This window comes from Pogoniulus pusillus, chromosome 15 (assembly GCF_015220805.1).
Source record: "Pogoniulus pusillus isolate bPogPus1 chromosome 15, bPogPus1.pri, whole genome shotgun sequence".
NCBI lineage: Eukaryota > Metazoa > Chordata > Aves > Piciformes > Lybiidae > Pogoniulus > Pogoniulus pusillus.
This window is the reverse complement of record NC_087278.1, coordinates 5,216,576-5,231,103: the sequence shown is the minus strand read 5'-3', so window position 1 is coordinate 5,231,103 and position 14,528 is coordinate 5,216,576. Positions and strand designations below refer to the sequence as shown.

The 14,528-nt window shown below is 47.6% G+C and overlaps 3 protein-coding genes across 3 annotated transcripts in view; 2 read left to right on the top strand and 1 right to left on the bottom strand.

The window, feature by feature from the left end:
* Positions 1-545, top strand: part of NUP205 (nucleoporin 205) — a 58,936-nt gene extending 58,391 nt beyond the window's left edge. The window contains exon 43 of the mRNA XM_064155015.1: positions 185-545. Within this exon, the coding sequence (XP_064011085.1) occupies positions 185-337 (153 nt within the window). The 3' untranslated portion in view covers positions 338-545. The remainder of the gene's footprint in view (positions 1-184) is intronic.
* A 2,304-nt stretch (positions 546-2,849) lies between these two features.
* On the top strand, positions 2,850-11,671 carry ARL1 (ADP ribosylation factor like GTPase 1). The gene is made up of 6 exons (XM_064155016.1): positions 2,850-3,050; positions 6,594-6,731; positions 8,285-8,366; positions 9,804-9,915; positions 10,937-11,115; positions 11,301-11,671. Exons 1-6 carry the CDS (start codon positions 3,047-3,049, stop codon positions 11,329-11,331), a joined length of 546 nt encoding a protein of 181 aa, XP_064011086.1. The 5' UTR covers positions 2,850-3,046; the 3' UTR covers positions 11,332-11,671.
* Positions 11,672-12,590: 919 nt separating this feature from the next.
* The window catches only part of UTP20 (UTP20 small subunit processome component), an 88,388-nt gene continuing 86,450 nt past the window's right edge, over positions 12,591-14,528 (bottom strand). The window contains exons 61-62 of the mRNA XM_064155017.1: positions 13,588-13,733; positions 12,591-12,997 (exon numbers count right to left, since the gene is read on the bottom strand). Coding sequence (XP_064011087.1) covers positions 12,842-12,997; positions 13,588-13,733 — 302 coding nt within the window. The 3' untranslated portion in view covers positions 12,591-12,841. The remainder of the gene's footprint in view (positions 12,998-13,587; positions 13,734-14,528) is intronic.

Below are 14,528 nucleotides of genomic sequence, written 5' to 3'. Positions count from 1 at the left end.
GAGGCCCCTTCCAGCCCAGCCCACTCTATGATTCTGTGCCTTATTAGGGGAGTCAGGAGAAACATCCTTTTGAAAGTGGCTTAGGGAACATAGCGAAAGGGGTTGCAGTTGCTGATGACAGATAAACTGAGATTACAAACTGAGAATATTGTGTTGGTAACTGCAACAAATATCTGTTTCTCAGCTTCAGATTGAAGCCACAAACAGCTTTGGTGAGTCTCTGCAGAAGAAGCTCCTGGACATCGAAGGGTTGTATTCCAAGGTGCGGTCACGCTACACCTTCATTCAAGCTCTTGTTAGACGTATCCGTGGTCTCCTGAGGATATCAAGGAGCTGAAAGACTGCTGACCTGTTGCCTGCCCCCTGAAGCAAGGTACTAGAGCAGGCCTTCTGGATCATCAGTTTTCTAGATCATACACTTTCTAAATAAACACCAGAAGTATTTTGTTACTACTTTTTTTTTTTTCAATCCCTACGATGATTTTTGTGTATTCTTTCCTACTGCTCCCAACTTGACAGCAAAAATAAAGGAGTCTTTTACACCATCTTATGATTAATGTGGAATTTCAAGCAAGAAAATTCTGGTGGAGGACATAAAGGAAACAAAATGAAGTCGTGCAGCTGTGCTGATCTTACGTTTATGGATGCTTTTAGAGAGAAGGAAAAGCTCTGTGGCTGTTGATGCTGTTCTTTGCACCAGGTGTAATGAAAACATGGCCTGCAAGTTTCAGATTCAGATTGCATCAGGTTGGAAGGGACCTTCAAAGGTCATCTTGTCCAGCCTCCCTGCAGCGAGCAAGGGCACCTTTCAGCAGACTGATCACTCTGGTATGAGTTCTATAGGTCATCATTTTGCTCTGTGAACTGCTTGTTTCTGCTCCTTCTTAGGATCATAGAATCAACCAGATTGGAAGAGACCTCCAAGATCACCCAGTCCAACCTATCACCCATCCCTCTCCAGTCAGCTAGACCATGGCACCAAGTGCCTCATCCAGTCTTTTTTTGAACACCTCCAGGGATGGTGACTCCACCACCTTGTCCTCCTGCCTTATTTTTTCAGCTGACAAAAGCACAGGCTGCTGCTTTTTGGACAAGTCTAGATCAGGAAAAAACCAGCCTATGGGGAAAGTCATGGAAGGTGACTGTCTTATGGCCTGAGGGAGTGAAGTTTTCTGTGCTGTTCTTGCAGGAACAGGAGTATAAAGATATGAGTAAAAAAAAAATGCATGAGGTTCGAGCCAACGTGCTTGAGGTTGGTTCTGTAGTTGCAGGTGGTTCTCACAAGAGACAAGGAGCTATGAATAGCACTCAAGTGAAAAAGAAAACAGCATCATCACTGGTGATGGACATGAGATCTGTTGGATTTCTCTCTTACTGCAGTCTGATCTTAAAGCCCAGTTTTCCACATGTGCCTTGCAGATTCTATCTCCCCCTAGTTTTCATCCCATTCATGATTTTCCCACATTTTTGGCACTTTTCAACACATTCAAACAAATTGCACAGACTTAATGGCATGAATGACATTATCTTTTGTGCAGGGATGATTAGCCCTGCTCTCAGAGGGTGCTTGTTAGCTATTCCATAGGAGCAGCAAGGAGATTAATGGTTTACATAGTTGGACTTTGTTGTTTCTCAAGAGGGTTTTTGATTTTCCACGCTCTGGGGCACACCAGGAAATGGTGTGCAGTTTCTCGATACAGGAGTGCAACTGCAGAACTGCTGGCTCAGACAACTTAGCTACAGTTCAGAAAATGCCGTTTGGGGAAGCACCTGTTTGCTGTGTGGGATTGTGGTAACGTTGTAATCAGTCACAGATGTGATCTCTGGAGAGCAGCGAGTCCACCCCGCTGTGCCAAAGCAGGATCGCCTAAAGCAAGCCCCATAGGAACGTGACCATGGGCATTTTGAAAGCCTCCAAAGACTGAGACTCCACAACCCCTCTGGCCGCTGTGTCAGCGCTCTGCCGCCCTCACAGCAAAGGTTTTCCTCACGTCGAGGTAAGTCCTGGGTGACAGTTTGTATGTGTTGCCCCTTGTCCTGTCCTCGGGCACCAGTGACAGGAGACCACCCTCATCTCCTTGACACCCACCCTTAAGGTGTTTGTAAAGATTGAGCAGATCCCCTCCCAACCTTCTCTTCTGGGGTCTCTGGGGATGTTCCAGTCCCGTAGTCATTCTCATGGCTGTGTGATAGCCTCTCTCCGGTAGTTCCCTGTCTCTCTTGAACTGGGGAGGCCAGAGCTGGATGCAATACTCCAGATGAGGCCTCAGCAGGGGCAGGAGAACTCTCGGCCTGCTTACTGGTCACAGCCGAGAGGGCAAATGCTATATCCTGTAATTTTTTCTTCCAGTAGCTCACGACGTCTCGTCCCCGGCTTTGTTGGCTGCTTCTCGATGATAAGTGCAAGGCAGGCGCCACTGAGGCTGCGGCTGGGTCTCGGCTGCCGGCGCCGAGCTGCACCCAGCCCCAGGCTAGTGACGGCTCCCTCACTCGCAACCGCTGCGGGAGCTCCCCGCCTCTGCCGCAGTAGGCAGGCGGCCGGGGAGCTCGGCTGGCCGAGAGGAGGGGCATTTGCCGCTTGCTTCATTTGTCAAGCGGGGCGGGAGGCGGGCAGTCTGCGGGGCTCGCCCGGAGCGGCGGCAGTCAGCCCACGGCCGCGGCAGGCAGGCGGCGGCAGCAGGCCCGAGGCGCCGCCCCCGCCCTTCCCCGGCGCGCCGCCGCCGGCCCCGCAGATTCGTTACGGTGTATGTGCCGAGCCGCTTGCGTTTTTTCCTTTGTTTGGTTGTTTTTTTTAACCGGTCCTTTCTCCTTTCTGTCCCGGTCCATCTGCACAGGGAGGGCAAGGGCAGCCGCGTGGTCAGCGCTTCCCTGCCAAGGGCAGACGAGCTCCGCCTCGGCTGCGTGTCGAAACGGCGAGGCCGGGGGCAGGGAGCGCCTCCTTTACCCTCCCCGGCGTTCGACGTGGAGCTTGCGAGCGGCAGCGCCTCGGTGGCGGCAGGGCCAGCGGAGCGGGGCGGGGTGCCGCGCACGGCGGGAGCGGCTCGACATGGGTGAGGAGCGGGCGGCGGCGACAGGATCGGGGTGGGGAAGGAGACCAGGGGGGCGCAGGGGGTCCCGCTCACCGCCAGACCCCCGCGCCCGTGGCCTGTGCAGATCGGGGGTGGTGGGGGGAAAGGCATATGGGGCGGGCGGCAACGAGCGGAACGGTGCTGAAAGAGGCGAGATGAAGGGAGCAGATCGCCTCCTGCCTGCCGGCTCTGCCTGGCGGGGCGAGGCTGCGGCCGTACGGGCCGAGCGAGCGCGGCGCTGCGGGCGGCCGGGTCCTGGCGCCGGTGCGGTGCTGGGCCGCTGTCAGCGGTTCGTTCTTCCCCGAGCAGTGGCAAAGGGTGTGAGCAGCACAGCAGGAGCTTGCCTTTGGTCACAGGCCATAGTGCTTTGGGGACTGCTCTGAACTAAGCTCTGGTTCAGGTAGTGGGTTGCTAATGAGGGTCTGCTTATGAAAGTTGGCTTTGTAGAATAGTAAGAGGCCCAGAATCACGGAACGAGTCAGTCATCTGGTGCACCACCTGCTGCCATGGGCTGGGACACCTTCCAGGAGGCCAGGCTGGGCCATCCAGCTTGGTCTTGAACGCTTCCAGGCATGGGCTATCCACAGCTTGCCAGAGGCAACCTGTTCCAGTGTCACACCACCCATACAGTAACGCCTTTTTCTTCCTGCTATCTAATCTAAATCTCTGTTCTTCCTGTTTAAAAGTTGCCCTTCTTTCTATCGCTGCACTTCCTGATAGAGAGCTCTTCCCCATCGCTCCTACAGGCAGCTTTTAGGTCACAGTATCACAGTATCACAGTATCACCAAGGTTGGAAGAGACCTCACAGATCATCAAGTCCAACCCTTTACCACAGTGCCCAAGGCTAGTAGACCTTACCAGTGACCTACCCTTAGAATCATAGAATCAACCAGGTTGGAAGAGACCTCCAAGATCATCCAGTCCAACCTAGCACCCAGCCCTAGCCAGTCCATGGCACTGAGTGCCTCATCCAGGCTTTGCTTCAACACCTCCAGGCACAGCAACTCCACCACCTCCCTGGGCAGCCCATTCCAATGCCAATCACTCTCTCTGCCAACAACTTCCTCCTAACATCCAGCCTAGACCTCCCCTGGCACAACTTGAGACTGTGTCCCCTTGTTCTGTTGCTGCTTGCCTGGCAGAAGAGAGCAACCCCACCTGGCTACAGCCTCCCTTCAGGTAGTTGTAGACAGCAGTGAGGTCTGCCCTGAGCCTCCTCTTCTGCAGGCTGCACACCCCCAGCTCCCTCAGTCTCTCCTCATAGGGTTTGTGTTCCAGGCCCCTCACCAGCTTTATTGCCCTTCTCTGGACACCTTCAAGCACCTCAACATCTCTCTTGAATTGAGGGGCCCAGGTGAAGGAAGAAAATTTGCAGTAGGTTAGTTCTTAAAGCCATTAGAAGTCCTGGAATCACTTCTGCCACTCCCTCTGTCCAATTTAGTCCCTCTTCCTCCTAGCCTTTATTTATATTCTAGCCAGTGGATAAAGCTTATTTTTTTTGCATATAAAACATTCTTGTGCAATATTAGAAACAAAGGTTTTTTTTTTTTTTTCCAAATCAAGGGGTGAAGTGATTAATATAAACCTGTCCTAGGTAGTCTTAGAGCAGTGTTTTAGTGTGAGAAAAAAAAACATCAGAATATGAAAAGAGGGAATGAGAGCTGTCTGGTAGTAAGCAAAGTTCCTGAGAGGAAGGAGCTGTCACCTCTTAAGTCTCCGTGGATCATACAGCAGCATTCTGCTCCAAATGGTTCTGTGGAATTTTGGTCAGGCTGCCCAGGGAGGTGCTGGAGTCACCATCCCAGGGGGTGTCCAAGAAATGTGTGTGTGTGTGACACTTTGGGATGTGGTTTAATGACCATGGTGGTCTTAGGTTGATGATTGGACTGGATGATCTCAGAAGTGTTTTACAACTGTAAGAGTTTTTTGCAGTACCTTTGGCAGCTCAGTTCTGTTGAGGTTGTTTGCCTGTCTCGCAGTGTCTTGAGCAGCACTGTGCAAATTGGCAACAGGTAGTCCCCAAGACCCTCTCTGTGTTTTCCAGGGCTTCTGGGGCTGGATGGGCTTAGACATAAAGGGACCTGTTAACAGGTTCATTTCCTTCTTGGCCTTAACCATGCAGCTCATTGCTCCCTCCTTTCCCTAGAGAGGCACCAAAAATGTGTGGCACAGCAAGCAGGGGGAATAATTTATGTCAGAACCCCTTTGATAAGATTTTGGCTGCAGATGTCCTCTCTAAGCTGGTGAGAGTCCTGGAGCCCAGCCCTGTGAGGAGAGGCTGAGGGAGCTGGGGGTGTGCAGCCTGGAAGAGGCTCAGGGGTGACCTCATTGCTGTCTACAACTACCTGAAGGGAGGCTGTAGCCAGGTGAGGGTTGGTCTCTTCTGCCAGACAACCAGCAACAGAACAAGGGGACACATTCTCAAGGTGTGCCAGGGAAGGTCTAGGCTGGATGTTTGGAGGAAGTTGTTGGCAGAGAGAGTGATTGGCATTGGAATGGGCTGCCCAGGGAGGTGGTGGAGTTGCTGTCCCTGGAGGTGTTGAAGCAAAGCCTGGATGAGGCACTAAATGCCATGGTCTAGTTGACTGGATAGGGTTGGGTGCTAGGTTGGCCTGGATGATCTTGGAGGTCTCTTCCAACCTGGTTGATTCTATGATTCTTTGATTCTGATTTATCTCTTCTGTGATACATTTATGAAAGATAAAATAAATGTGTCTCTGATAGCATTACTCCAGCTTGGTTTGTTGCTTTTTGCAGTGTTTAGATGCATTTACAAAATCATTATTTAGCATTAGAGAGAAACCTGCCATGAAAATGACTGGATAAAACATTCTTTCTGTAATTAAACATCTGTTAGGTACAAACCAGGTATTAGTCTGGCCACAGGCATTTAAAGAATAAATGAGATGTGGGGCAAGGCAGGTTTGGAGGGATAGAAAAGAGGGCTTGTAATGGACTGTGATTTACACCTGACTTTAGGAAAACAGAAGTGCATGGTCCTGTGGGAGACTATAAATTCCAGAAAGGATTCTTTCAGGCCTCAGCATATCCTTGCAGTCACTTGAGCTGACAAGATAGAGTCTGATCCAAACAAAACAGAAGTTGGCTCAGATTTTGGAGAATGAGGGAGAAGGAAAAAGCCTAACTGCAGTGAGGAAGACTGTGAAAAAGCATCCTAACTGCAGTGAGGAAGGTTGATGCTTCTGCCATGTGGCTTTGCCACCATAAAATAGAATCATAGAATCAACCAGGTTGGTAGAGACCTCCAAGATCATCCAGGCCAACCTAACACCCAGCCCTATCCAGTCAACTGAACCATGGCACTAAGTGCCTCATCCAGGCTTTTCTTGAACAACATAAACCCAGGGAAGTATTACATGGGGCAGCAACCTGAACCCAAAGCAACTTTCCACTGCAGAGAAGAAAAATGTTGTTGCTCAGTAGGAAAGGAAGTTGGACTGTCTTCCCTTGCATATGGTTAGCTGACACTGAAACATCTTTCTGTTCTCGTTTTCCTTCTGTAGGGGGCTTCTTCTCCAGCATCTTTTCCAGTTTGTTTGGAACTCGGGAGATGAGGATTCTGATCCTGGGACTGGATGGAGCAGGGAAAACAACCATTCTCTACAGGTTACAAGTGGGAGAAGTCGTTACCACCATTCCAAGTAAGTGATCAGTCCCCCAGTGAAAGCCTGGAGCTGTAGTGCTTTGTGAGCTGAACTCCTGCATGCTTCCTTCACTAGCAAAAAGACCTCAGGTAGTGGGAGCTTTGCCTTGTTGTAGTGAAGAACTTTCTTTTGTAGCAGTGCTACAGTGTCCTGCTGAGGTTCTACATGCAGGAATATTTATTGCTGCCCTGCTGAGTACAAAAGTATTTGCCTTGTAGATTGTTGCCATGGTTTGGTAGGATTGTCTTGATGGGTAAATGCTTAGTACATAGTAGCTGTTGGCTACTGAAGGCTTTTATTAGTGTTTGTCAGGGCTAGCAGGACATGGAGTGACACCTGTCAGTTCTTCTTCCCTGTCAGTACTCTGCCCTGGTGTGACCACATCTGGAATACTGTGTCCAGTTTTGGGCTTTCCAGTTGAAGAGAGGCAGAGATCTACTGCAGAGAGAGCAGTGGAGAGTTCTGAGTATGATTAAGGGACTTGAGCTCACCTCTCCTATGAAGAAAGACTGAGAGACCTGGGGCTGTTTAGTCTTGAGAAGGCTGAGAGAGGATGTGATCAGTGTCCATAAATATATGAAGGGTGGGTGCCAGGATGAAAGTGCAAGGCCCAGTGATCGGACAAGGAATAATGGGTACAAGCTGAAACACAAGAGGTTCCACCTTAGCATTAGGAGACACTTCTTTACTGTGAGGGTGATGGAGCCATGGTACAGGCTGCCCAGAGAGGTTGTGGAGTCTCCTTCTCTGGAGACTTTCAAAACCCACCTGGATATGTTCCTGTGTGGCCTGCTTTGGCAGGGGGTCCCTTCCAACCCCTAGCATTCTGTAGTTCTATGTGATGTGCTCTGTAACCTTATTGCCATCCTCTAGATACCAGTGTCGAGTCTTCCGCTCAGAAGTTGATTCTGCCGTGGTCTTAGGAGAACACATATCTGGGGCTGACATGAAGGACATGGTCCTTAGTAGTTTATTGCTGTCAGTTGAGTACTCAGTTATCAAAACAACAGTTACCCAAAAGTATCTAATCCTGCTCTGGTCATTTAGGGGATTTCAGGCATACCTCTGCTCATTTTGAACAGCTTGCACTGATTACAGTGAGTTCATAGATTCATAGAATGGTTTGGGCTAGAAGGGGCCTCAAAGATCATCCACTTCCAACCCTTCTGCCATGGGCAGGGACATCTCCCACTAGAACAGGTTGCTCAAGGCCTCTTCCAACCTGGCCTTGAACACTACCAGGGAGGGAGCATCCACAGCCTCCCTGGGCAACCTATTCCAGTGTCTCACCACACTCACTGGAAATATTTTCTTCCTGATCTCCAGTACCCTCTAAATGTAGCCTTCTCAAGCTTCAATCCATTCCCTCTCTTCCAATCACACCTTTTGTTGAGCCATAAATACTTGTAGGATGAATTTGCAAAGAGCATGAACTTCATTACATAGTTACTCAGAATTGCCCAGGGTGACAAATTTAAGCTAAGTGCTGTAAAGCTCTGCAGAAAAAATAAACAAGTCACCTACAGTGAAACTCTTTGACTTTGTTTCAGCCATTGGCTTCAATGTTGAGACTGTGACATATAAGAACCTGAAATTTCAAGTGTGGGACTTGGGAGGACAGACAAGCATAAGGTAAGAGAGCTCTGAAAGTAAAATAAATGTCTCAAAGAGAAAAAAAAAGCCTCAGTACTTGGAATTCTCTTCTGGCACCTCTGGACATTGCTTCCCTTATGATGGGCTGATTGTATAGAATCACAGAATCATAGAATCAGCCAGAATGGAAGAGACCTCCAAGCTCATCCAGTCCAACCTATCACCTAGCCCCATCTAATCAACTAGACCACGGCACTAAGTGCCTCATTCAGGCGTTGCTTCAACACCTCCAGGGACAGTGACTCCACCACCTCCCTGGGCAGCCCATTCCAATGCCAATCACTCTCTCTGCCAACAACTTCCTCCTAACATCCAGCCTAGACCTCCCCTGGCACCACTTTACCTTTTCAACCTTTTACTTTTTCACCCTTTTGAACTGTTTTTCCATTATCAACTTCTTACTTTGTTTACCCTTTTTGACCTTTTAAGCCTTTAAACTATTTTTACATGATTTTAAACCTTTTACTTTACCTTTTTTTGACATTTTAACCTTTTGAACTATTTTTACATTATTATCAACTTACTTTTTTTACCCTTTATCGACTCTTTAACCTTTACTTTTCAACCTTTTAAACTATTTTTACATGATTTTAAAACTTTTACCTTTTTACCCTTTCTTGACTTTTTGACCTTTTACATTTTTACCCTTTCTTGACTTTTTAACCTTTACTTTTTAACCTTTTAAACTATTTTTACATTACTATCAACTTCTTATTTTTACCCTTTTTTGGCTTTTTAACCATTTAAACTATTTCTACATGATTTAAACCTTTTACCTTTTTACCCTTTCTTGACTTTTTAACCTTTTACCTTTTTACCCTTTCTTGACTTTTTAACCTTTACCTTTTAACCTTTTAAACTATTTTTACATTATCACCTTTTTACTTTTTTAACCCTTTTTTGACTTTTTAACCTTTACCTTTTAACTATTTTTCCATTATTTTAAACATTTTGCCTTTTTTTTTAACCCTTTTTTGACTTTTTAACCTTTTAAACTATTTTTACCTTGAACTTCTTACTTTAGCCTTTTTTTTTGTAACTTCTGAACCTTCACTTTTTATCCTTTTAAAATCTTTCTACATTATTTTTAACTTAACCTTTTTTGTAACTTTTAAACTGATTTTATTTTGTAACTTCCACTGATTTTTTCCTTTTCAAAGCTTTCTATAAACCCTTTTTTGTTACCTTTTTTCTGTTGCTTCTTTGTTTTGTTTTGCCTCCCCTTACTGAGATTATTTGCACTGCCTGTTCCTTCTTGTAGCCTCTTGAGTATACCTCCCACTTGCTTCCTGGAGCCTTTCAGCCCAGAGCCTGTGTTTGCACTTCCTCTGGGTGACCTGGATTTCATGCCCTGACTAACAGCACTGCTAGAGGTGGGGATGCTGTGACTGGAGCCTCTCTCTCTCTCCCCTGCAGGCCCTACTGGCGCTGTTACTACTCAAACACAGACGCGGTCATTTACGTGGTGGACAGCTGTGATCGAGACAGGATTGGCACCTCCAAATCAGAGCTTGTGGCTATGCTAGAGGTAAGGCAACAAGGCTGCCTCTGGTAGCAGCAGAACAGGAACTGAGGGAATGTGAAATTTGATCTAGTTTATTAAGTGAAGCTCAGTTTCACTCTGCAACTTCCAGCCCTCAGGATGCTTCTGAGGGAAAAGCTTTAAATCCACTGCAGGTATTTGAATGTGTGATGCATAGATGATGTTAGGAAGTTCTTTCCAGTGAGGGTGGTGAAGCACTGGCACAGGTTGCTCAGGGAGGTTGTGGATGCTCCCTCCCTGGAGGTGTTCAAGGCCAGGTTAGATGAGGCTTTGAGCAACCTGTTCTAGTGGGAGGAGTCCCTGCCTATGGCAGGGGGTTGGAACTGGATGATCTTTGAAGCCCCTTCTAACCTAAACCATTCTATGATTTCACATGTTTGGGCAGTGAGTTACAGGTGGCTTTCTGGCCATGCAGATTTGTCTGTCTGCAAGGGCAGCTGCTCACTCCTTCAGGCCCTGAAGGATTAACAGTGATTAGTTATCTTATCGTGAAACCATTTGGGTTGGAAAGGCCCTTAAAGATCATCCAGTTCCAACCACCCTGCCATGGGCAGAGACACATTCCACCAGACCAGGTAGCTCAAAATCCCATCCAGCCTGGTCTTGAACACTTCCAGGGATGGGGCATCCACAACCTCCCATCTAATCCCCTACTCTGTTTGAAGCTGAGGAACCCATGTAGAACAGGGTAACAGGAGCAATAACAGCTGATCCAGACTCCCATTTGTTTTCACCCCAAATTCCTGCAAGCTCTTTGCTTCACCTTTTTAAAGTCTACTTGTTCCACGATGCAACCAGGTGTAACCAGCCACATGTTGGAACTGCTCCTGTGGTGGCACCTTGCTGGAACTGACAGCAGCTGCCATTCTTTCTGAAGAACAAAACTCAGCCAACTGACCATAACGATGTTGAAGCTGCTTTTAATTTGATGGATTTTTCTCTGTTGAAATAAATTCAGTCAAAGTCTGCATCAACTTGCCCAATCCTCCCCCACTTTGTTTTTCAGGAAGAAGAGTTGAAGAAAGCCATTTTGGTGGTCTTTGCAAATAAGCAGGACATGGAACAGGCCATGACCCCCACGGAGATGGCGAACGCTCTCGGCTTGCCAGCTCTGAAGGACCGCAAGTGGCAGATATTCAAAACCTCTGCAACTAAAGGCACAGGGCTTGATGAAGCAATGGAGTGGTGAGTATCAGCCCCATTAATCAGCCTGCCTTCATTAGAAACCCCGCTTGGACTGTGTGGAGACTTGATCTGTGGAGAGTCTGCCTGGCATAAGAGTCCAGAGCAGAAGAGCAGCTTTCTCCTCAGAAGTATCTCCCCATCACCAAAACGACTCTCCAGTAACCTGACCTTAACCTTGTTTGTAGGTTGGTGGAGGCCTTGAAGAGCAGGCAGTGATAGAAAGCTGACCACGTGCAAAGAAGTCTCAGCTGCATCCAGCATCCCTCTTTCTGCAGTCCAAGTATTTTCAGGCCACAACTGTTTGTAAATAGGACAAAGTTGAGTTTGATTTCTGTAACGTGGATGCCTCTCTGGAATTGTAAAACTAAACCAAGTCAATGTCTGTGTACATGATGATGATGTTCTTTCTTTCTGTTTAAAGGATGTTCTTATGTTATTTGTATGAAAGTCTTACTGGCTGGGAAGGCTTTGGGGTGGTTCCCTCTATTTTGTTCCCCCTCCCCTTTGAGTGGTTACTCTCTGTTAAGTGCAACACTAATAAAACCTGGAACTGTCAGCTGTACTCACTGGGATGTTTCCTGCTAACAGAAACAACTCCAACTGCTGCCACTTCTAAAAGCCACAGAGCTGAACATTTAGAGAGATCCTTAAACTGATGTTACACTTCAGAAGCCTTCAGTGAAGAGCTTCTGTAACTTCCTGACTTACAGTGGAAGGCCAGCACAGAGGTAAGTGTGCTGGAGCTGGAGCACTGCTTTTCCAACAGGAAAATAAACATCCTCAGAAGCCACCTATCCTGCCATGGGCCAGGGCTGCAATTTTGAATTCAGCTTTCACCTTCACAGAATCACAGAATGTTAGGGGTTGGAAGGGACCTTGAAAGATCATCCAGGCCAATCCCCTTGCCAGAGCAGGATCACCTAGGTCACAGCAGAACACAGCCAGATGGGTTTTGAGTACAGAAACTCCACAGCCTCTCTGGGCAGCCTATTCCAGGGCTCTGTCACCCTCACAGTGAAAATGTTTTTCCTGATGTTCACATGGACTGGATGATCTTGGAGGTCTCTTCCAATCTGGTTGATTCTATTCTATGATTCTGTAGAACCAACTCTGCTCCAGCCTGGTTCTGTCTTTCCACCACTGCCCTTCACATCTTCAGCAACATGAATGAGGTCTCCAAGCTGAAGAGCCCCAGATCCCTGAGCCTGTCCTCACAGGGAGATGTTCCACACCCCTCAGCATCTTTGTGGCTCTGTGCTGGACTCCTTTAAGCAGCTCCCTGAGGTCCTCCTTGAACTGAGGGGCCCAGAAAAAAGGTGTGGAAGTGGCACTTTGGGAAGTGTTTTAATGGCCATGGTGGTGGTAGGTCAGTGGTTGGACTCGGCACTCTTGGAGGGCTTTTCCAACCAAACCAATCCAAGGATCCTGTGACCTAGGCTGTTCAGAGGCATGCATGCAGCCATCACAAACCCACCTTTTAAAAAGGAAGAAGTAAAATTTAATATCAAAAGCCATGGGCTTGTCCATCCATCTGTACAGGCTCTGGTCAATATACAGGCTTGGAAAAAAAGCTTTTAAGATCCTAGCTGAAAAAGAGGACCTGAAAACAACACTAATAAATACAATGAAAAGATGGAAATACCCTTTTTTTCCTTTACCAGCAATGAGTTCTTTAGCTTGAAATTACACTTCTTAGAAATGAATCCTCCAGGAAGGCAAAGCTTTTTCATTCCACCATGGCTAAATCCTTCAGTGCATGACTTCGAGGTCTCTTGGCCTTGTAGGCAGGGCGCAGGAATTCTATTTTCCTTTTCCTGGTTTCTGCCTTATTCTTGTGTCTCTTCAGCTTCTTCCTTGCAGCAATGTCAGGGTTTGCCACAGCCTAGAGGAAAACAAAACATTTGTTTGTGGAGTTACAACCAATGGCATCCATCAGGCATTTCCTAAGAAACTGGTGACTGGTAGGACCACGCTGAGATTTTCTTGGGCTTCTCAGAACTGAAGGTATTTTGTCTGCTCTGCCCAGATTTACCTCTGCTCTTGGGGTAAGCAGGGACTCAGGGCATCACTGCCAGGCACAGGCTGAGCTGAAGCACTTTCTTGTGAGGTTTCAGAAAGGAAACAATGACATGTTTTCAAACCAGAGCAGGGCAGAGTTAGGTTGGACATCAGGAGGAAGTTCTTCACAGTGAAGATAGTGAAATGCTAGAGCAGGTTGTCCAGAGATGTGGGAGAGGCCCCATCCCTGGAGATATTCAAGGTCAAACTTGATGGAGCCCTGAGAAACCTGACTTGGTTAAAGACATCCCTGCTCTCTGCAAGGGCATTGGACAAGATGACCTTTGAGGGTCCCTTCCAACCCTACACATTTTATGAGTCTATGAACTAGTCCTCAAACTTGCTTCCCAGTCAGCTCTCAAGCCTTTGGAGAAACCCTGTTTCTTTTTCCCAGAAGAGAGAGCAGAACCTTACCTGCAAAGCCCTCTGCTTTTTCCTCATGGCTCTTTTCTGACTGGCCTGTTTCTGCACAGAGGAAAAGGCAAGCGAAAAAGCCTCCAAACCAACCAACTTCTTGAGCAGTTCTATGATTTCTTGGGAAAGGTTCTTCAGTGTTGGATCTAAACAGAACAAAAGCAATTCACTTAATCCTTCCAGCACATGGAATGAAAGCCAAGAGTCTAGCAAAGATTCCTCTTTCTTTACTACACTGTAGCCTCCAACCCTGCTGGTTCTTCACCACCTTTCCCAGAGGACCATAAGTGGTGCCTCACACAGGCAAAAGGAATAATGCTTCTGAGAATCAAAACTCTTCTTCAGAATGAAAGCACTGCTAAGTTTATTCAAAGTGGTTTGATGGACTCTTTTGGACTAGGCTTTCCTGGAAGTAGAGATGATTCCAACCTTGCCAGTCAGCACACTCCAGTGGTGTGTGCAATGGTTAGCTTCACTAACTGGTTACAGTGGATTGACTCCACTCACTGAAAAAAAGCCCCCCCCCATGTCACTGTGCATGTGGCACACACTAAGGGTCACGTTCTCCGTGGCAAAAGAGGGAGCATGGGGAAAGCATCAACCACCAAGCTGTTAATTCCAACTTGCACAGTGCCTTGCTCTCAAGTGGCTGCCACAAAACGCACCCTGCTTTGTCTGGGAACTGAAACACAACCACAGGCATACATCTTCATGCCCCTAAGCCTCACAGCTTGACACCAGCTTAGGTCTGCCTTCCTTAAGAGCCTCGCTCTGTTCCTCTCCTCAGCAAGGATTCCATGAGCCTTGCCCCCAGGAGTCCACCCTCGATTGCTACATTTTTCCCACCACACCGCAGGCTCAAGCTTTGCCCACTTGCATGCTTGACTTCAGTCCAGTCTTTGCCAACACAAAGCTTTGTGTTCCAGCTGCCAAACACTCTT